The sequence below is a fragment of the Harpia harpyja genome, chromosome 20, assembly GCF_026419915.1.
Source record: "Harpia harpyja isolate bHarHar1 chromosome 20, bHarHar1 primary haplotype, whole genome shotgun sequence".
In the NCBI taxonomy this organism is placed as follows: Eukaryota; Metazoa; Chordata; class Aves; order Accipitriformes; family Accipitridae; genus Harpia; species Harpia harpyja.
The window spans coordinates 6,503,141-6,524,034 of record NC_068959.1 but is presented as its reverse complement, the minus strand read 5'-3'; the positions used below and the strand labels follow the sequence as shown (position 1 = coordinate 6,524,034).

Sequence of the window (20,894 nt, the reverse complement as noted above, 5' to 3'; positions counted from 1 at the left end):
TGTCTTTGTTTGCCTCTGCTGTTCACAGCCACATTCTTCCCCTAGAAGTGGCTGTACCCAACTTCCTCTTGGATGCGCCAAGTTTCAAGGCAGGCAGGTATTCTGCCTACACTTAACAGCAATTACATATTTGCAAAAAAGTCGTATGACCTTTCTTCTAGTACTGGAAGACTATGCGTGCAGCAGAACTTCTTCCCGGTGTGAACACAGGATGATTTTAATTTCCTAAGAGACCTCTAAAGAGAAAACTTAAGTCAGAATGCTGTTTGACTACAATAAACGTACGATCAAGAAAATGTTGGGCAAACCAGGCTTTATTTATCACTGAAAATAAGGTAGCAAGAAATCAGCCAGTACAGCCCACTTCAAAGCCATGAAGTCACGTGGATCATGATGCGTAAACAGAGCCCATTTTCCGTCATTATTCGAACGCGGTAATGGGGACTAGAAAGACCAATCGGCCTAATAAAATGACACGTAGTAAACGTACCCCAGTGTACGATTATTAGTATACATTATAAGAAGACAAAAATGATCATTAACTGTTAGAAATGCAAAGGCTTCAATGGGGATTAGCAAGGGGATTTGCTTTACACTAACCACTGGGTCAGAAACAAAGCTGTGAATAGATGCCACACCTCCACAGTCCTAAGGTCACCACTTATCTGTTCAATCGCACTGGCTCCCTTACAGCTATTTTAATCTACAGTTGTTTTAGCTAATGATTCGTTGCAACAGTATTTTGCGGAGGGGATTGGTCCGGTTGGGTGTAGGGCGAAAGGACTGCAGGGTGCAGAGGGCGTGCGAGAGAGCGGCCATTCCCGCCACCCTGCTGGGGGATTTCCAGCCGGAGATCCAGCGAATAAACCTGCCTGCATCTAAGCCCAAACAAACAAACAAACAAACGGTCACTCTGAAAGCACGATCTGGAAAGCTCAGGGTTGGCAGATTTTCAGCCGCTGCGCTTACTATCCCCATTGTTCGCGTTTCCGCGCCAGGGCTTGCAAAAAAAAAAAAAAAACCCCAAACCCTCATCTGGACGGTGCGCGGGCAGCCCGGGGAAGGCCTGCCTTCCTCCCCCCACGGCCTGCCCGGGGAAGGCCTGCCTGCCTTCCTCCCCCCACAGCCTGCCCGGCCGCCATCTCGGTGCTGGGCCTCCCGCCGGCCGCGCCTCACCCCGCCCGGCCGTGCGGCGCCCCTCGCTCCTTCCCCCGCCGCCTCCGGGGCTGGCAGACCCTGCCTGACACCCCCCCCCCCCCCCCGCGTCCGCTCCTCCTCACGGCGGGGAGAGGCCTGCGGCCTAGCTCCCCTCGGGACGAACCCGACCGGGCCGCTCGGCGCCCGCCCCGGCGGGAGAGGGCCCCCCCTCGCCCCCCCCCCCGCCTTCTCGTTCCCCGCCGCGGCGGGAGGCGGAGCCCAGCCCACCTGACGGCGGCGGGCGCTGCTGCAGTGAGCGCGGAGCCGCCGATCGCCGCCGGAGCTCCGCGGCCGCAGCCCGCCGTGAGCGGGGGTGCTGAGGCGAGAGGGGAGGGGGTGAGGGAAGCTGGGGGGGGGGGGGGGAAGACGGGGAGGGGGAACGACCGGCGCGGCACGGCGGGCGGGGAGGGACAAAGCCGCCGCCATGTTTTTGGGGAGAAAAACAGGCGAGGCGGACCCTCGAGCGGGGGGGTCGAACCCGGCCCGCCGGCCCGGTGCACGGGCGTTCGTCGCCGCCCCCCCCCCGCCGCAGCCGTTGTGGGACCCTCCGTGGGGGTTGGGGGGGGGGGCACTCTCCTCACCCCCCGCGCCCCCCTCCTCCCCCCGCGCGGGGCCACCGGACGTGACTGGCTAGTTTAATTTGTCGCGCTGCCATTGGCTGGCGGCCGGTGAAGGAGGAGGGGCGGGCGGTGCGTGACGTTAGGGCGCTGCGCAGCGCGGCCGTGCGGCTATTTATAGGGGCGGAGGGGCGCTGCGCAGAAGGAGCGAGCAGGCGGGTCGGGCCCGGTCAGGCCGCCGGCTTCATCGCGCCTCATCCCCGTAGGAGCAGGGAAAAAGAGACCGAAAAACCGCGATCCGCCTTCGCCGGAGCGTCCCTTCGGTGGCCGTTGAGCTTTCGTTTCCGTTTGCGCAGCGCCCGAGCGCCCCCCCCGAGCTTTGTTCTTTTCCCGGCCCCTGTGGGGAAAGGCGCGGCCAAGATGGATCCTTGTCACACAGAGGAGACCGAGGGCGAGATCCCCGGCTTGGGTAAGGCCTGGTGGCGGGGCGGGGGGGGGGGGGAGGCGGTAGCGAGGGGGGAAGCGGGAAACGCGGGGGGGGGAGGGGGAGGGGGGGTGGGGCGGCCGGGCCGCGGCGGCGGGGGGGGGGGGGGGAGGGGCGGCCGGTCGGTCCCGCCCGATCCGGGGCCCCGGCGCCGCCGAGCCCCCGCCTTGGCGCCTGCTGGCGGCGGGGGCCGCGCACCGCCCTGCCGGCGCGGCCCCGGGCGAGGGCGGCCCTGCCGGCGGTGGCCCGGCCCCGGCCGCGTGCGCCGCTCCCCTCCCCCTTCCCCCCCCCCCCCCCCCGCCGCGTGTGTCGTGGCGGCCGCGGCGCTCGGCGGGGCCTCGGGGCGGGGGCCGCGCTCCGGGTTGGGGGGGGGGGTTGGGGGCATTTTGGGGGGGTGGTGGGAGCAGTTCTGGGGGTTGCTGTCCCGCCTCGGCCGCCCGTGCAAGTGCCGGCGGGTCCCTCCTTGCCCGTTCCCTGCCGTGACCGTTTTTGGGGGGGGTGGGCGGGAATTCGTTTCCCCCGGGGGGGGGGGAGGTCGTGAACAAGATACGCGTAAATTACAGTTTATTGCAGGTGTAACCCTTGCGACTACAGTAACGTCCATCCTTAAGTAGCGTAAATCCTGTGAAAACAGCTCTTGAATAAAGCAGAAGTTGAAAGTAAAGGTTTCTGGACGCCATAACAGTCTCGTCTTAAAATGGTGAACTATGCCAGTTATTGCAAAACAACCCTGTCTCAGCGCCTGCTATCGCTATTTACTGGGTTGTCAGCCGCTGATAACCGGTTAACTCCTCCGTTGTTAAAGCCAGTTACTAGTCAGTTTTATTTCAAAATCTTTATTAAACAGCAGAGAATATACACAAAGTACATTATCAAAGCACTCTGTATTTGTTTGCTTTAGCTATGCAGAAAATTCTATCAAAAACCACAAAAGCAAAAAAAACCTGAAAAACCCAAAACAACTCCAAAACCCCCAAAACCATAGTTTGCACTTCAGTTCTTGCCTTAAAACAAGTTATCCAGGTAATATATTCCGTTAAACTAAATTGTCTAAGAACACACTGATTGTTAGGTTTAACTCTTGAACTTCAGGAACTTGTCATCCAAATTAATTTTCATTTCTTAAGAAGTCAGGAAAGACTTGACCTGTGAAAACAAAAAGCATACATATTTAAGGCATTAAAAGAAAAGCTAAATCATTAGGCTTTTCCCTTCCTTTCTTGGCGAACAAATGGTTTGTTACTCTGTGCTGTTCTGCCTCTACATATAATTCATGACCTGAAATGCTTTTCAGTGTAGCAGATGGCTATGAACCCAAGACTTGCAAGTTAAGTACTAGGTAGAATTGAGTAACTTAATTACTGGAAAATAGCAAGTACTTATGAAAGGTAGCTTCTGGAATGCTTTACAGTGTGTTACTTCATTAAAGAAAAATGAGTTCCTTAGGAAGAGAAGGATTGTCTGAAAACCAAGCCAAAGATCTGGTAGTGCTTGCAGCATGGTGCTGTACCCACTACCCCAAGCTGAACATAGAGCTGACCTCTTCCTACGCTGGGTGATGAAGGGAGCTTGGTGGAGACAATGCTAGAGGCCTTTCAGTGGGACAAGTTAAAAAAGATAGCAGCTATGAGTGTAGTCTGGTTTGTAACTTTCCAAGCTGTCAGCTGCTGGTTTCCAGGAGGATATAATTTAACAACAAATTACCTCCACAACTGAACATTGTGCTCCCCTCCCCAGCTTATGTAGAGCTATTTGACTGGGAGAATTAGGCTTAGCTTGAAGGAGTCATTCTTCAGTAATGATGACCCAGAATGAGATGGAAAAAACAGTTCATACAGTTTGATAGGAGGGCACTTCTTTCCTTTGCAAGAACACTCTTGTTGGGGCAGTGGGGGAAAGGAAGGTTAAAGCGTCCCAGAGATTGAAGTAAGTAATGTTACAGCTCTGCTTGGAGGGTTGGGGATAAGCCCTGTGTCTTTAAGTATTAGGAGGTGCTGCTTCCCCCCCTGCTGTGGACTGGGGCACACAACACGTGGCTCCAGCAGAAGAATTTCTTTGGGCATTTACTTCCCAAGTCTTGCCTTTCCTTGGAATTAGCGAACACCATTTTGACTTGTGACCTATTTATTACCACCTTGTTTCCTCAAATGGCTGTTGATTCTCCCTCCCAGCTCTGCTTGGAAGTGTCACTTCATGCATTTAGAACTGTGTGCAAGGTTCAGTTATCTCTGCATTTGTCAATGTGTTGTGCTCTTCTCCAGGAAGAGCCTAGATCCCTCGAATGTGAGGGGGCATAAATAGCTCTAAGCTTACTGCAGGATTTTTAGGACATCATGGCTGACATGAATTGGACAGTATCATTCTGTGAACTATTTAATGAACGGTATGGCAGTGCAGACTTGGCAGAGATTAGTCTGAGTAGTTCAGCTGGTGTGTACTTGCATCCCCCGCAATTGCCCCTCTTTAAAAATACCCTATGATTTTTTTTTGAAGGAAAGCAAAAAGCCTTCTCTGCAGCCATGTAGCTTCCTAAGTGTATGAAGGAGACTACTAGCCCTGAACAAGTACTTCATTACAAATTTCAAGAATGTAAATTGATAACTTATAGCTATTACTGCAGAAGAAAAGCAGATGAGGAAACATTTAATACTTACTTTATCAATCAGGTACTCCTGTTTAATCTTGTCATTCTTAAAATCTTCATTAACATCCAGAACGAGAATTGGAATCTCTTTAAGGTTCTCAAAATCAACTCTGTTGAGTAGAAGAACATCATGCTAGTAAAAATGGTATAAAGTACTGTGTATAAAACAATCTAGCTCTTCCAGTTGCTTTCCCAAGTCATCTAAGGGTGCAGCATTACTCAGATTACCATGTGCACCTGAGATGTTAATGCTGATGGCCATGACTTAAGGACAGACTTGACTTGGGCTTTATACTTAATTGCTCTTGTATAACCCTGTCAACATTGTATCACCATAACTTTAATGTATTTCACAACTCTGGCCTTCTAATAGCTATTTTTATTGTACCAGTGTGTGGGGGGGGAAGATAGTTGATGCTGCTTACCTTAATTTCCTTTACCTCATTCTTTTTGTTACAGGATCAATTATGAGGAATGTGATTTTGATAAGTGGGAATATTTTTTAAAATATTACTTGCCCTGTGTCTCCCCCACCCCCTTCTAGTTAATTGCTAATCCATTTACTAAGATGCAGTTTTAAAGCTTCCTTTCATGGAGGTGACCTCTTTAACAGGTTGTAAGACTGATATTTAAAATGGCTCGGAGGTAAGGAAGACCATTTTGTCTACAGGTTAGGAGCAGATGGGAGCAGTAGTTGTGCAAGTGGATGTATTGTGCTCTTAAATCAGTATTTATTCTCTCTTCCTATGTGTGAAAAGCATTTCCAAAATGCAGTAAGTGTGCTGATCAAGGTTGTTAACTTGTGTTTGCAGACTTAAGTGTTCCTGTGAAAAACACAGGAAATGCTTGCTCACAAGTTTGGAATGAGTACACAATGTAAACATTCTCAAAATTCCACAATATGCAGTGCCGCCTTGTCTCCTAAGCATTTGGGTCATCCCACATGAAACTTCAGAAAGTAGATGTGACCGATAACGTACTCTTCCTGGAATTGTTACACTTCCCAGTCAGTAGAGGATTTCAGGTCCTCTGGGGGAAAATCTGAAGTCTGCTTTCATATTTAGAGATTCCTTATGTGGGAAAGCTAGTAAGAGTCAGTAAGGAAGTTGGGGGGAAGGTTTGCAGAGATTGCTTAGTCGCTGGCTGGGTTTCTTGTGTGTAACAGCGCCCGCCAAAAGCCTTTCTGATCATTGTTTATTTTGAAGCTAGGATTAATATTTAAACCTTGTTGAAATACAGTCATCCTAGTTTAAAGGTAGTTGGGACCTTGCCCTCCCTTACACTGGAACTGGAAGCTGTTTAGTAGATAATTTATGTGATCAGCCACTGAACACAATCTCAAGTCTATCCTATTCCTGTGTACTTCCAGTTAAAAAACATCATATCCTTGCTGGAGTCAGAACTACATAGCTTTCTAGTTGAAGCTAATGCTTAACAAAGAAAGGCTTCAAATTAGATGAATTTTCATCTCCTGGCAATTTTTACTTCCCTGCCAAGAGATGACCTTCCCTCTGCATATAACCTAGAGTAATAATATCTGTGCCAAGAAATGTGGAGTGGGTCTAAAGATAAGTCCTTCCAACTGTGCCTGAGTGAAGCTAGACTTAAGCCTTAAGTTTTATCCCTAATCAACTTTAGTGTAAGGTAGGAAAGAGCCTTGCCTGTAAGTTGAAACTTGTCTACAGAAAATGGTTTCATACCTCATAGTCCTTTCATGAAGCCAGGTTTCATGTTTATAGTGGAGGTTTTCCAAATATTCCAGCTCAATTCCTTGCTCCTCTTCTCTTCCCCTCATCTGTAGTCTTTCCATGCATTTCTGAGGGGGGAAAAAAAAAAAAAGGTACAAGCCTGGACATTAATCATGTGTTGAAGGCTAAATCGGCTAAAGAGATCAAGTGGTCCTTAAATGAGAAGGACTAATGCTAGACATTAGTAAGCATTAATTTTAAATGTTTGGCTGAATGTGAGTTAAATCTAGAATAACTTTTCTTTAAAAAAAAACCAAAACTTGAGCCACTTTAGCTAAATGTTAGTAGTTCATTAAAAATTATCTTAACTTCAGCTCAGGACTGTATGGGAAGGGAAGTCAAACTTTAGTTCAATTTCATCCTTGGATCCTTACTGAGAGTGGTGGATGCTAGCAACTGTAGCATTGGCTGACATCAGAAGAGCAGCTCAGAAGGGAGGGTTTTTAATTTGGCCTGTGAATGAAACCTGAATTTACGATAGGCTTCCTGTTGTGTTGTGAGGGGGAGCTAATTCAGTGTTAAGTCACTGCAGTATTATGTCATGAATACTTAGGGTTTTGTACCCCTCTTAAGCTCCTGGAAACAAAAGTTGGAGGTGAAAACTGTGAACGTACCTGAGGTGTGGTTCTTAGGTAGATCATGCCATCCAGTTCTATATCTGATTCAAACTGATTCAAAAGCCATGTGTGCCAGTCTTGATAAATAGCCCACTCTGTTTCATTAATATTTCCAGACTCGAACAGGTTGGAAGCAAATACATATCTGCAATGGAAGACAATAGTCACATGCCAGGAATGACCAAAGCAAACTCCTAAAACACTTCTCACTAGAATCAGAGTTGTGGTACTGAAAAAATAGCTGCCTGCTCTTACATCTGTAAAACTACTCTTAATACCATCCAGTTCTCACCTGTTGAATCAAGCCTGCTCATTGCAGATTCTAGTTTATTATCAAGTATTTCCCCAGCTCCATGTCTTTGAGCATAAAGACCTAGAGCTTTTAATCTGAACTCTTGTTGCACTATGAGAGTAATTACCTGTCACTGTACACAGATCTCTCAAAAAATTGCACTGGATGTTCTGCTTCATGTAGCTTGGCTGAGACAGGTTTTAATTGTGCTCTTACTCTGCTCAAGCAAGCATAAGTCTGAAATGTGTAAGCCCATCTTGTAGGTTTATCGTACAGCATTTGAAGTAGATTTCCTCCACTCTTCTGAGATGTTGAAAGTTCCTAGGGGGCAAGAGAGAAAACTTAATACCAGAGTATTTGCAGGATTTTATTTCTTAATCCAGAATTCTGGTATGTTGAAGAAAGAATTCATGGCCTTGTATGTTGTGGGGCTTTTGTGGGGTTTTTTTTGCTTTTTTTGTTTGTTTTTTAGGAAAATGTTGAGGCATAGGAGTAAAGAGATTTGTTTCTCAGCTGATGGTAGTCTTCTATGACAGCTTCTTTAGAATAGGTTGGTTGCTGAGTTTCAGACTTTAATGTGATTCCTGTGGAGTAGGGGTGGTTACTTGGAATACACATTCAACAGTATGTTCTAAGTAGCCTCTACAATTTCTGAGTGACCAAATGGTGTGATAGTGGGGATGACTCCAGGTGCTCTAGACTCAGCATAGCTGGATTTTGGGATGGCTCCCCAGCCAACCACTGCGGTTTCTTCTGTGCCCCATCCTTCCCCCCCAGCTTCCCGCATCCAGCACACCTACCGCGTATTCATCTTCGGCTGTCTGGATGTTGCACCACTTGGCGATGGGCTCAGGGATGATCTCCCACTCATCGCTGTGTTTCTCTAGTAGCCTGACAAATGTTGACTTCCCTGCAGCTGGGGAAGATGTGAACAGGGTGTGGATTAGACTGGCCTTACCGACAAAGGCAGAGTGGCAGTTGTGAGGTTTCTTAAGAGGCTGTAGGCAGCGTGGCTGCCGTGTTTGAGGTGCAGAGCTGCACGGGACCCCGGGCAAGCCTTTGGGATGCTGGGGAAGGGCCGGCGGGGCCGCCTGCACGGTGTTAAGCGCCCCTTCCGAGAACACGGCTCTTAATCTCCAGCGCCAGCAGGCCGTGCCTAGGCCGGGCAGCCGATAAGGAGCCGGCGGAGCCTGCCGCCTCCATTTTAGGAGCAGGCTCAGCCGGGGGGGGGGCGGGCCTTAGTGCGCGCCATTGTTCGGCAGCCGGCGGAGCAGAGGGAGGCTGCCGCGCCTGCGCGGCGCGGGGCCGAGGTGGTGAGGAAATGCCGCTGCGCATGCGCGGCGCGGGCGGTGAGCTGGCGCCGGCGGGCTGGAGCGCCGGGTACGCGGGAGGCGGCCGCGGGCATGGCCCTCGGCGATAAAGGCTCGGTCCTGGAGCTCGAACGTCCCCGGGGCGGGAGCGGGCAGGCGAAGGGGGTCTCTCCTGAGCCCGGGAGGGACGGGATGGTTATTCTCCTCAAGCCCACCTCGGCGGCGGTTAGCCGCCAACGAGAACGGTGTAGCAGACGCCCGGGCAGGGCGGCGGGGTTCCCCTCCTCCGGGCCGTGGCGCCAATTTCCGAGTGTCGCCGGCGGCGGATGAGCGCCGGCCGCGCTTCTCCCTCAGCAAGATATCCCCCCCCCCCCCCTCCGCGCCCGCCCGCCCGTGGAGGTGGGTGGGAGCGGCCCCTCCGCCGCCCATCTGTGCCACCACCTCAGGGCGCTCCCCTCCCCCGGTCCCAACCGCCGCGGGAGCCAACCCCCGACTTCCCCCCCCGCCGCCGCCGAGCTCACCGATGTTCCCCTCGATGGAAATCTTCCTGAGGCGTTTCTGGAAGCTGGAGTCGAGGGAGCCGGCGGGGCTGCGGCAGTGCCGCTTGGCGGGGGTGGACATGGCGGCGCAGAGCGGGAGCACTCGGGGCTCCCGGCTGTTCCAGCCCACTTTAAGTCTCCCGCCAGCCGGTGGGCGGGATGGCCGCCTCCTTCCCTCCCCGGGAAGAGGCGGAGGCGATGCCCCCTCCCACGCCGCGGCGGGTTGCGGGCCGCTCCTGCCGCTGCCGCTCGTCGGGGTGTTGTGAAATGGGTGTTTGGCGAGCAAAATGGAGCAGAGCTGCCGCGTTCGGGAAGTTACCGTAAAACGGTTCCACATGCTGCTTCGATTTGCATTAACTTACACGGGTTCTCCGTGTTGTTGTTTGATTTACAGGCATAAACTTGAAAGTATTCTTTCTTCTCTTTTTTTTTTCTTTTTCAAAAAGCCTCTAGCTTTGGGGGGAGGTAGTCGTTAGTGGCCCGGACTGGTATCTGTTAAACTAAACACTTTACATGCAGGATGAGGCCGTGTGGACTTGCAGGCAGGCCCTGGCACAGCTCAGCCGAGGGCCATAGGTTAGTGCGGGCATTGACTGGAGAGGAAACACGCCGGGGTGAAGGGTTAGGTGCTGCTCTGAGCGGCTTTGCTTCTCAGCACCAAAATTCCCATGTTGGTGTGGGCAGGCCTGGGGCTGAACTCCTGGCGTGGGTTCCTTATCACCTGCCTGGGCAAGTTGAAATGTGAACTGCTTGTTCCTTCCAGGGTAGAGAAAAAAGGGGATGGAGGATTCTTGGGCAATAGCTTTTATGGGCGCAACTATCTGGGGTTGCGTGACCATAGTTCCTGCTGTAACTTCTGTTGCCTGTGTGATAATGAGATTCAGGGTGAAATCTAGCTAGGTCTGGTGTGTTTGGAGGAGATGGGAGGGAGTTATATTTTCCTTTCTTTTATGATAATTGTGACCCATGTCTCTTCTTTCCCCATCTCCTACAAACACACCAGGCTTCAGTGACCGAAGCGAGCAGATTGTTTCACGTGGGGTAGCGTCAGCATTTGAAGCTGGTAAGTGCTAGTTCCCACACACCTCTTTGTTCAGCCCAGACTCCTCGCTCTCCCTGCAAGGCGTGCCGTGCTGGTGCGGGGGGGGGGAGGGGGGCGGCGGCGGCGAGTGTCGGTAACGGGGACCGGCCCCCCCCCCCCCCCCCCCCCGCCGCGCACACCCGCGGCCCCGGGGGGAGGACGGGGGGGAAAGCAGCGTGCGGCCTCCGGGGCATGCGCAGTCTGGAGAGCGGCGCTGAGAGGCGCATGCGCGCAGGCCCGACCCGCGCTCTGCGCGGGAGTCCGCGCCGTGGCTTTGTTTGGGGGGGTGGTGGGGGGGGGGTGGTAGGCAGGCGACGCATGCGCACAAACTACCGGGGGCGGTGGGTGGTGATAGACCACCGTAGAGTAGCGAGGACGCATGCGCAACCTGGCGGGAGCGGCGCGGGGAGCGTTTGAGTAGCGGGTGTGTGTCCCGGGGCGGCGGAGCGCAGTGGTACTAGAGAGCATGCGCAGGTGGGTCCTGCGGGGGCGGGGCAGGAGCCCTCCGGGTGTTGCTGCGCATGCGCCCCCCGCGCCTTACTCTCAGCCAGGCCGCGGCGCCGGCAGCCCGCGCCCCTCGGCCGCCGCCACCGCCGCTCCTCTCCTGCCGGCCACGGCTCGCTGTGCGCGTCGGCGGGGACTGCCGAGTCGTCGGGCCCACCAGGGCGGTGTCTGGGGCCGGGGCGCTTTGTGCGGCGGCGGCGGCGGAAGGCCCGGCCCAGCGGAAGCGGGAGTACCCGCCGCCATTTCCTAGCGCGCTCTCGCCACAGGCTCGCCCGCTCGCTGCCGCCTGACTGGGACTAGGCGCTCTCCGGACAGCGGATCAGGCTCGGAGCCCTAGAACCACCGCGGAGCCCCACCATGTGTGCGTGCGGGGATGGGGGCTGGGCGCGGGCCGGGGGGGCGGGCCAGGCGTGCGCCGGGCGGGAGCGGCTCTGTGTGTGTGAGGCGGGCAGCGGTCCGAGGTAGAGGAGGCTCGGGGGCGGGTGGGCACAGGCCAAGGGGGCCGCCGGGCGCTCTGAGGGGGTGCGGGTGGCGGCCGTGCTGTGCGGCGTCTCAAAGGGCCCGTTTTGGTCTTCTCCAGCAACCACGGAAACGGAGACGGAGCCGAGTCTCACCCCCAATGTGATGCTCAACACGGAGAGCAGCGAGGGATATGTGGTGAAAGTCAGGGGGCTGCCCTGGTCCTGCTCCACCGAGGAGGTGCAGAGGTTTTTCTCCGGTAAGCAGAACTGGGGGGGAGGCCGGGCTCTGTTGTCAATTCTGGGTTTCTCCAGGCGACGCTGTGGCAGTGGGAGTGCTGCAGTGAGCAGTTCCAGAACGCATTCAGGGCACTTCAGTAGCTAGTGAAGTTTGTAGTGCAGCAAGTGCCTCAGCTGGGACCTGGAAAGCTGCGCTTTTGCTAGTGGGAACTAGACGCAAAGGAGCTTAGTCTGCAAGTTGCTGGGGTAGCCACAACTTCTTGAGCACTTGAGCCACTTAGCTTCATGAGCAGCCAGAAGAGAGAGGCTTCCATTTTAAAGAAAACTTCAAAATTCTTGCTTCAGGTTGGACTAAATCAGTTTAGTTCTCGGTGTTGTCCCAGTAGGCTCCCTTGTGTTAAGTGTTCAGTGTGTTGTGTCCTTCCCCCAAATTATTGACATCCTGCAGTAATAAATAGTGGTGATAAATACATGCTTTCTTCAGTGACTGGAGATTTTAAAGCTGCTTGAGGAGTTTGGGGTATTGGACTTGGTTCTGATTTAGTTCATTACAGTTCTAGTTACTACTCCTGATTTCACTTAATGCTGATGAGAAAGTCTAAGTCATTTACAATCCAAAGCAGATAGCACATTCAACTTGAGGCACCAAAGCCTTGAAAACAGATAGCTAATTTGCATTTATCCTTACGGACTTGACGAGAAGGGTAGCTTGATTTTAGTTAGTCCCTTAGTTTATTGGTCACTGTAAAAATTAGAACAAGAATACTGCCGGTTTTGTCGTCTTGATGTAACTCGATCGTTGTTTTTTCCTTTTAGAATATCTGAAACTTCTAAAGTCACAACGTTCCTGTAATAATTAAACTAATTTTGGCCTTCCTGTTTCATTTTCAGATTGCAAAATTCTAAACGGGGCTTTGGGTATCCGTTTCATCTACACCAGGGAGGGCAGACCAAGTGGAGAAGCATTTGCTGAACTTGAATCGGAGGAGGATGTGAAATTGGCACTGAAAAAAGACAGAGAAACAATGGGACACAGATATGTTGAAGGTTTGACTCAGTTGGTCTAGTAACTGACTAAATGTGTTTGTGCTTGATCAGTTTTTGGTTAATTGCTTTTCTGTCTCTTTAAAATGCATGTGAAAGGACAAATGGACTTGTATATCATAAGTTGACTAGTTTCAAGGCAAATGACTTTTAAAACTGTTGCGTATTCCAGAATGCATTAATTCTAAGTGCCTTTTACAGTTTTCAAGTCAAACAACGTTGAAATGGATTGGGTTCTGAAGCATACTGGTCCCAACAGCCCTGATACGGCTAATGATGGTTTTGTACGTCTTAGAGGACTCCCATTTGGCTGTAGTAAAGAAGAAATTGTACAGTTTTTTTCAGGTATGTTGGATAAAAGTAGTAGCTATAGCACTATTGGTCTATGCTAAAAAACAAAACAAAACAAAAAACCGAAAAAAACCCCCACCATGGATTGCCCAGTAGTACTTCCAACAGTATACTGATGGGTATTAAAAGTAAATAAGAAATACTTTATTAGTTATCTGGGCTTGAGGGATCAGTTCCTAAAGTACTTGTTTATTTAATAATCGAGGGAACTCCAAAAAGCTGCTCTAACTTAGCAGGACATACTGTTCCAAGTAAGGATAACAGAAAACATGTGTCTTGCTTTCTAAATGAGAAGTGAACAATTTAGGTGGGAGGATATTTCCACCTGCAGTCTTAGCTGGTTCACGCTATTCAGTGAAGGATTTAGAACACCCTTACTGCTGGGCTCAGTACGAGGAGCAGGATCTGAGGAGGGACACGCATTGTGCCCACAACTATAAATGTAGATTTAGTATTGAATAAGGTTCGGAAAAAAAACCAACCTGCTGAACTCCACCCAAGTACAGATTTCCCCCCTCCACTTCCTAGGGGGCGGGGAAAAAAAAAATCCCTTGAAGTTGTCTAGCTTAAAGTTTTTATGGATGAAGAGATAATGTCTTGAATTGACTCATTCTCACTTTTTTGCAGCTGTTATATGTTTTAGGAACCGGAATACTATTATAAATGCCTAAGAATGAAATCTGTTGACCTATCTAGGACTTTAACTTGTTAGTGTTTTCAGTGTAGTAGATTTCTAAATGTGAGTGTTTAAAAATAGCTGGAATGTTTTGCTATAACAAGATACAATTGAGCTTACTGTTTTGCTTTAAAATACAGTAGAAATATTTCCAATTTTACAATTTCAGAACTTGTTTTTTGTTTTCTGAATCAGTAATATATTGTGAACAAGAGCAATTCCTAAGCATGTGCATTTTAAGTTGTTTCTTACATGGTTAAGTGATTCAAGCTTTGAAAACTGTTAACGTGCTTAATATACAAAATGTGCCTCTTCTGTTCAGAAACTAATACTTTTGAAATTACTTCATGATTTTTTCTTAATTAAGCACTCCTAAAGATAAAAAAATTAATGCTGAAACTTGATGTTTGCGTAAGACTATTTTACCTGAGTGACTTCTAGTAGAAATACTTGTTATATATAAAGCTGTTTAACTTGCTGTGTTTGAATTTAAGTTATATTAAAAAGTTCATCGTAAATACTTTCACAGAATTGAAGAGGTTTGTAATAATATGTGAACTTCTTAATGCACCCTGCATTAGATGCCTTATCTGAGGAGTTGTCCCTGACACTCAGAACATTTCTGTGCTCTGCAGGGTGGGTTAAGAACGTAAACTGAATGGTATGTGATCGTGGATCTCTCTTTGTTGACATGCTTTTTCTTCTAGTGTTCTAGAATCAACATACCATTCACTTACAAGTGTTAAAATTCTGGTGTTTTTAAAGCTATAAGAAAAACTCATGACTGGGCTTGTGATGTTAATATTGCCCCCCTACTGGGGTTATTTGTCCTTGGGTTGAAGGGTTGGAAATCGTGCCAAATGGGATAACATTGCCGGTGGACTTCCAGGGGAGGAGTACGGGGGAGGCCTTCGTGCAGTTTGCTTCACAGGAAATAGCTGAAAAGGCTCTAAAGAAACACAAGGAAAGAATAGGGCACAGGTGGGGATGGATGGTTGGTTGGCTATGTCACTTTTCTTATGGTAAACAATTAAATCCATATTCTCTCTTCTGAAAGTGTTAACATCTGAATAGAAATAGTATTTTGGTCTCTAACTCGGTGATAAGTAAAGGTATTGCTAATGTGCGTATGGCACAGACTGTTTGGATCTACCCAAAACGAAAGATAAAAATTGGGCTAAGTCTAAGTGTGCTTTGGAAACTGGGTAATAACAGAGGACTGCAAAACTGATAGCTTGAAAGCAACAAAGTTGAGAGACTATGGCTTTAACTTCTCAAATAGCACCAATTATGCCTTTAGCTCTAAAGACATGCACAGTACTCTTACTACCATAAGAAAATGTGATACTTTCTAAACTTGTTTTATAAGTTGAAATGTAACAAATTTTCTTACTGTATTAATCTTCAATGTAATAAGCATAGCTTTCAAGAAATTGTCACAAAGGGTTTTTATTCTATTTTACTTGTGACTATTTTTCATTGAAGCATGCACTTTTTGCCTACGCTGAATTACTGAAGCATAGGCTGGGTTCACTAGCACATGCAGAGCTTTTTGTAGCATCCTGATGGGTTAAAATCTTGGTGGAGACCGGGTTTTTAACCCTCTGTTTACATTGCCACATGAGCAAAACAGTGCTGAGTTGAGCGGACGTCAGTCCCTCCTATGTTTTTTGACTAACACTTTTTAAATTGGGGGGAGGAGGGTGGGGAATCAATATTGCTCCCCCACCCTTAAGGTTGGGATACTGTGAAGTATGAGGAGCATGGAAACCCTTCAGTAATTGTAATTTCTTGAAAAAACACTGATTTGAAAGTAATGTAGTACTTACAATAGTATGTCATTGCCTACATAATGTAAAGAAACCTGGCTTAAAATACATTGCCAGTTTCAAGGCTATGACTAAATGGCTTGTTTTAATGTAAAGTTGTGAGGTATTCGTGGAAGGAATTGAAGACTGACTTCTCTCTGTGGAAACACTTCTAGGTACATTGAGATCTTCAAGAGTAGTCGAGCGGAAGTGCGCACTCACTACGACCCTCCACGCAAGCTGTTGGCAATGCAGAGACCCGGTCCTTACGACAGACCTGGTCTTACGCGGGGATATAACAGTCTTGGTAGAGGAAGTAGCTTGGAAAGAATGAGGCGTGGAGCCTACGGAGGAGGTAAGTATACGAAGTCCAAGAGGGAGCTGCTCATCTGAGAAGCAGCAACACTTGGACCGGGTAGTGTCTTCCCTGCTTTGTAACTACTGGTTTGTATATGTCCTTGGTTTTAATTCATCTAGAAGAAATGAAACTTTCTAATCCTAGTTGTCTGCAGTGTGTTCATGTATATTTGGATCTTTCTGTAGTTGAAATGAACATGTTGTCCAATCTATTTGTAGGTTATGGAGGTTATGATGACTACAATGGGTATAATGATGGCTATGGTTTTGGTTCTGATAGATTTGGAAGAGGTAAGATCTCTCTAATAGGAATAGTAACTAAACTTTCAATACATCTCAAAAGAAACTAAAATACATCTGAAAGACCTAGAATGGACTCTTTTCTCTGCAGGAATGTCGGACCACAGATACGGCGACGGGGGATCCACCTTCCAGAGCACGACCGGCCACTGCGTCCACATGAGAGGTCTGCCTTACAGAGCTACGGAGAACGACATCTATAACGTGAGTTCCAAATCTGCTGCTCTCTTAAATGCATGGCTTTACGGTTCTGTGATCGTGTTGGACATGTCAACTGCACTGCAGTTAATGAGCGTTCCTTTAGAGAAAACGGTTTGCTGTAAAACTCAGCTGTTGCATTGGTGCGTTTTAATCTGTGTGACTGTTTCGTATGTAGTTCTTCTCACCTCTGAACCCTGTAAGAGTACACATCGAAATCGGACCAGATGGCAGAGTAACCGGAGAGGCAGACGTTGAATTCGCTACTCATGAGGATGCAGTGGCTGCTATGTCCAAAGACAAAGCAAATATGCGTAAGTACGACTGTTCTGAACACGTGGCTTTAGGGAAGATACAGCACGGCAGTGTAGCACATCTGCTGTAGCTGGAAAGCCAAAGGTTTTATTGCAGCCTTACTTGCAGTGAGACAAACTGTGTGGGTTTGGTGTGAAATGCTCTCATGGCAAAACTTTCTTCTTCCAGAACACAGATATGTAGAACTCTTCTTGAATTCTACAGCAGGAGGAAGTGGTGGTGCCTATGGCAGTCAAATGATGGGAGCAATGGGTATGTGTAAACAGTCTAACTGCACTTTAAACAAGCACTTGATGTTTAATGAAGCTGGCTGATTTTATGCAGCTCCTGCTTATTCTATGCCTGGCATAAAAACTGAAATTCAACATTCTGTCTTAATCACACAGTCAAGGAATCGGAAGGGGTAGTCCAAGATTGGAACACTAGCACATTGCCAGGTATATAAACCTTTTGGGAATACATTTGAACAACTAATAGGTTGAATAAACTGTGGTGCTGAATGTGGTGTGCATGGTGGGATGAGTGGCTCCTGGGAGCGTGGTGGTGTGAAAGTGAAGTGGGAGATGCCTGTCCTTTTATTCTCCTTCCCCCTCCCTTTTTTTGGAGACCAGAACATAGTCTGGTGATGGAGGATGTATCTGTGGCACATGACCTGTCATTCAAGCCTGGTCTTGGTGGTGAGGGAAAATCTATTTGGAATTTGGAGAAGCTGTCTGAATTGCTCTAACAAACTCCAAAATTGTTTGAAAATCTGAAGTGCGTGTTGCAACACAAGTCTAAATGACTGCCGCTGTTGTGTTGATAATGCAGATACCCTTCTTGATACCTGACTTGTCTGGTTTCTTAGAGATTGAGGTGGTGGTTGGTTTTGGGGGCTTTCTTGAGGGTGGGAGGGTGGGGGTGTTTGTGTAGATACACTGCTGCTTTTTTAGTATTTTGATTACAAAATGCTTGAAGTCTAATGCTGATACTTCAGATGAGTTTTGTGGGAGGATAGGCAAGTGATGAGGTGGAGAGCAGTAGTTAGTGAGCTCAAGGGGTGAGCCATAGTGCTGCTGCGATGCACAGGCAGTCTGGAACGGGAGCAGGTCTCTGTCAGGACCGCGTACAAACGAGTGACTCCAGTTAATGAGTCAGCATGCTTCCTGAAGGGCTGGGTACTGTTGTGGGCAGCAGTCCTGTGTGAGGTCACTTAAAGCCCAGTTTAAGTCTCTTGGGGTGTGTATTATATACAACAGCAGATTGATCCTGCTACGTATAGCCCTAGAAATGGCAAAAGTAAACTCTTACAGCAAGTGCTTGTGACTTTCAAGCACTTGCTGTAGTTCTCAAAGTTCTTGTTGCCTGCCACTTGATTGTAGGAATGTCTTTAGAAACCTGATCACTTCCTTTGAGCTTGTTGCCTTATGTACTTGGTAAGAAAGTTACCCGGGTGAGAGAGAGGGCTAGTGCCAGAGTACAGGGGCTGTTAGTTAGGGGCTTTTTTGATAAGGGACAGACTGTGACAGGCGAGCTCTTAACGTTTTTATCCTTAACTTGAAAGGAAGCCAATCCAGTTACGGTGGTCCAGCTAACCAGCAGCTGAGTGGGGGTTATGGAGGAGGATATGGTGGTCAGAGCAGCATGAGTGGCTATGGTAAGAGCATTTCTTCACTGGTTTTAGGTGGGCTGGGTGCAGCTGGCTTAGCATGTCTGAAGGTGCTGTCCCCTGGTGTGGAGGGGTCATGCTACAGATGGGGCAGCACAAGCCCTGACAGTTGAAGTCTTGGCTGCTGTGAATTTTAGAACTAACGGGAGAACTGGAGGGGAATAAATTCAAAGCAGGAACTTGGAGCTGGGTGGGGGGAATGTGGGAAATTGTTCTGAAAGGGGGGGGAAATGCCAGCCTCCAGACTTCCATTACTCTGATTGCTTTCTTCTTGGTACAGAAGCTGGGGACCAGCCTGGTTTAAAAACAGTACAGACCGAGTACAAACGGGGGAGGGTGCATGGGAGGCTGGGTCCTCCCCGCTTCCATGGAAGGGTGATGGAAAATGCTGAATGGAAAAGGGGGGGCAAGGTGGAGCTGGCTCTTTCATTGAACAACTGATAAACTTAATTTTGGGTATGGAGCTGTACACTGACACTCTGCAGTATTGGGCACAGTAGGCGGTATTTACGAGGTGGCCCAGCAAGGACAGGCGTTGGGGGAAGGATGCTTCGAATCGGCCTGAACCAGCTGTGAACCTGCTGTCGGTTTTCCCCTCAGACCCCGGGAGCCAGGGCGCCATGAACAGCAGTTACTACAGCAGCGGGAACCGCGCGTCCATGGGAGTGAACGGCATGGGCGGCATGTCGAACATGTCCAACATGAGTGGTGGCTGGGGAATGTAACCCATCGCTGACTTTTGGTCACATCTTTTTTTAAAAAACAAAAAAACAAAAAACTAAGTTTAACAGTTTTGCAATACAAGCTTGTGATTTATGCTTTACTGTAAGTGAATTCAGGATTGTTATTTTAAAACCTTTCAGGTTCAGTATTTTTGAACATACAGAAATGAACATTCATCTAGGATGTAATAACCAAGTTGAGTAAAGACTATAACTGTTAAACAATTTTGAGCGTTTCTCAAGTTAGTTTTGTTGTAGGAGTGTATTTAAGCAGTAAGCGTATTTAGGTTAAAGCTGTTTGAATTACGTTAAATGTTGCTCTTATACCATATTACATCCAACACTGTTTTGAATACATGTTGAGAGAGACATGCTTTTTTGTAAAGAAACAATATAGGAGCTGTGTCTGAAATTCAAAGTGAACATTTGGCATGTTAGTTCTAGTTTATTTCTTTTAATATCCTGTAAGGCACGTTAAAGCTTTTTTTTTTTTTAAGTTAATGGGGGAAACGTGTTGAGACGCAATACGGCTACTTTAGGATTTTGGTCTTGGTGTTCGTATAAAATTCTGAGGCCTTGATTTAATCTTTCATTGTATTGTGATTTCCTTTTTAGGTGTATTGCGCTAAGTGAAACTTGTTAAATAAATCTTCCTTTTAAAAACTGGAACTCATTTCTTCTTGCCCTCCAGCTTCTATGGTATAGCTATACCTACAGCATTATTGTTCCTACCTCGGTGACCCTAGTGCTCTTAACATGCGTCTGCTGTGAGCGTTGTGACTGCTCCCAAGGACGGTTCTCACCTGAAAGCTGTCCTTGTGGGGTGTTAGAGTGACAACTCTTTGTCACCCCAGTGGGGTTGGTGAAGAAAACCAGCATCTGCTGCTGCGGGGGCCCAGTGGGGGTTGGTTCTGACTGCCCCAAGGCTGGGATGTGACTGAGGCTCTGTGGAGCCGCAGGGGGGGGCTGAGAGGTAATTCTGTACTTCCTTGTAGGGGTCTCTCCTGTGGAGCAAAAGTGCTCTGTGCAACTGTGTTTCAATAAATTCAACTTTGGCAAGGCTGTGGTTAAAGATGTGGTTTTATAAGCAGCGTAGTTACAGCTTCTGAATGCTGGAACTTCCCCTGAAATAGTATGGAATCTGCTTCCATGCATTTGCCATAGTAAATTTGCCCTTTCTAATTAACACTAATTGTGCTTTCTTAACCCCTTTGTGAAGGGGTAGAAAGAAATCTGAGGTCCTTTTCTACAGTGTAGAGAACCCCATTGCCCCCTCTAGCAGTGGAGTGATAAGGGTTAAAGGCCTGAGCACTCCATACTGCAGCCAGGGTGCTCTCACCTGCTTCATCAACTGGCTGCTGACTGCAGCAGAAACCAGGGAGGGAGCAGGGTTGGTGCCAGAGCCCAGCTCACCAGACCTGTGTCCCTGCTGAGCTTCCAGCAGCACTTGGGGGGAATGGAACAGGCGAGGGGCAGCGTGTGCATCTGGCCGGGGTTTGTATGGTTCCAAGTGAAACCTTCGATGGAAAGTCTGTACGCAATGGCGTGCTCATTTAGCAAAGAGCTGTTCTGCACCACACAGCACTCCATGAGCAGCACAGGCACAGCTGGGGACAGTGCTGCCTTCACTGTTAGCACTGGTGTTATTTGGCAGCTCCCTACCCTGACATGCAGTGGAGCTGGTGCTCCATCCACCCTGTGTACTACAGCCTGAGCCACTGAACCAGCCTGCCTCAGCCCTAAGTGCAGCCTTGCTCAGCCTTGAGAAAAGGGCTTCGTTCATGAGAGACAGGCAGAAGTCAGC

The 20,894-nt window shown here is 48.8% G+C and overlaps 2 protein-coding genes across 14 annotated transcripts; one reads left to right on the top strand and one right to left on the bottom strand.

The window, feature by feature from the left end:
* The first annotated feature begins 1,396 nt into the window (after positions 1-1,396).
* HNRNPH1 (heterogeneous nuclear ribonucleoprotein H1) lies at positions 1,397-19,759 on the top strand. 13 transcript variants are annotated; one of them, XM_052816103.1, is made up of 15 exons: positions 1,397-1,500; positions 2,111-2,223; positions 10,392-10,451; positions 11,554-11,691; positions 12,563-12,718; positions 12,917-13,060; positions 14,585-14,723; positions 15,727-15,905; positions 16,127-16,198; positions 16,278-16,411; positions 16,584-16,719; positions 16,889-16,972; positions 17,107-17,157; positions 18,264-18,356; positions 18,969-19,759. In XM_052816103.1, the coding sequence occupies exons 2-15, from the start codon at positions 2,175-2,177 to the stop codon at positions 19,091-19,093; spliced, it is 1,560 nt and encodes a 519-aa protein (XP_052672063.1). In that variant the 5' UTR covers positions 1,397-1,500; positions 2,111-2,174; the 3' UTR covers positions 19,094-19,759. The 13 variants fall into 13 exon arrangements, with proteins under 13 accessions (XP_052672063.1, XP_052672075.1, XP_052672073.1 ...); XM_052816115.1 differs by lacking the exon at positions 1,397-1,500 and having other exon boundaries at positions 1,825-2,223; XM_052816105.1 differs by lacking the exon at positions 1,397-1,500 and having other exon boundaries at positions 1,923-2,223; positions 18,854-19,088.
* LOC128154900 (deoxycytidine kinase 2) lies at positions 3,041-9,585 on the bottom strand. The gene is made up of 7 exons (XM_052816116.1): positions 9,371-9,585; positions 8,340-8,455; positions 7,667-7,860; positions 7,245-7,392; positions 6,583-6,698; positions 4,893-4,992; positions 3,041-3,384 (listed from the first exon to the last, which is right to left on the bottom strand). Exons 1-7 carry the CDS (start codon positions 9,468-9,470, stop codon positions 3,361-3,363), a joined length of 798 nt encoding a protein of 265 aa, XP_052672076.1. The 5' UTR covers positions 9,471-9,585; the 3' UTR covers positions 3,041-3,360.
* Positions 19,760-20,894: the final 1,135 nt, after the last annotated feature.

Coding starts and splice junctions, on each gene's coding strand:
- HNRNPH1 (XM_052816103.1), top strand. CDS start 2,175: ATGGATCCTTGTCACACAGAGGAGACCGAGGGCGAGATCCCCGGCTTG. Junction 12,719..12,916: donor GGGACACAGATATGTTGAAG/GTTTGACTCAGT, acceptor TGCCTTTTACAG/TTTTCAAGTCAAACAACGTT. Junction 16,199..16,277: donor TTCTGATAGATTTGGAAGAG/GTAAGATCTCTC, acceptor TGAAAGACCTAG/AATGGACTCTTTTCTCTGCA.
- LOC128154900 (XM_052816116.1), bottom strand. CDS start 9,470: ATGTCCACCCCCGCCAAGCGGCACTGCCGCAGCCCCGCCGGCTCCCTC. Junction 7,861..8,339: donor CAGCCGAAGATGAATACGCG/GTAGGTGTGCTG, acceptor CTTGCCCCCTAG/GAACTTTCAACATCTCAGAA. Junction 6,699..7,244: donor ACCTAAGAACCACACCTCAG/GTACGTTCACAG, acceptor TTCCCCCCTCAG/AAATGCATGGAAAGACTACA.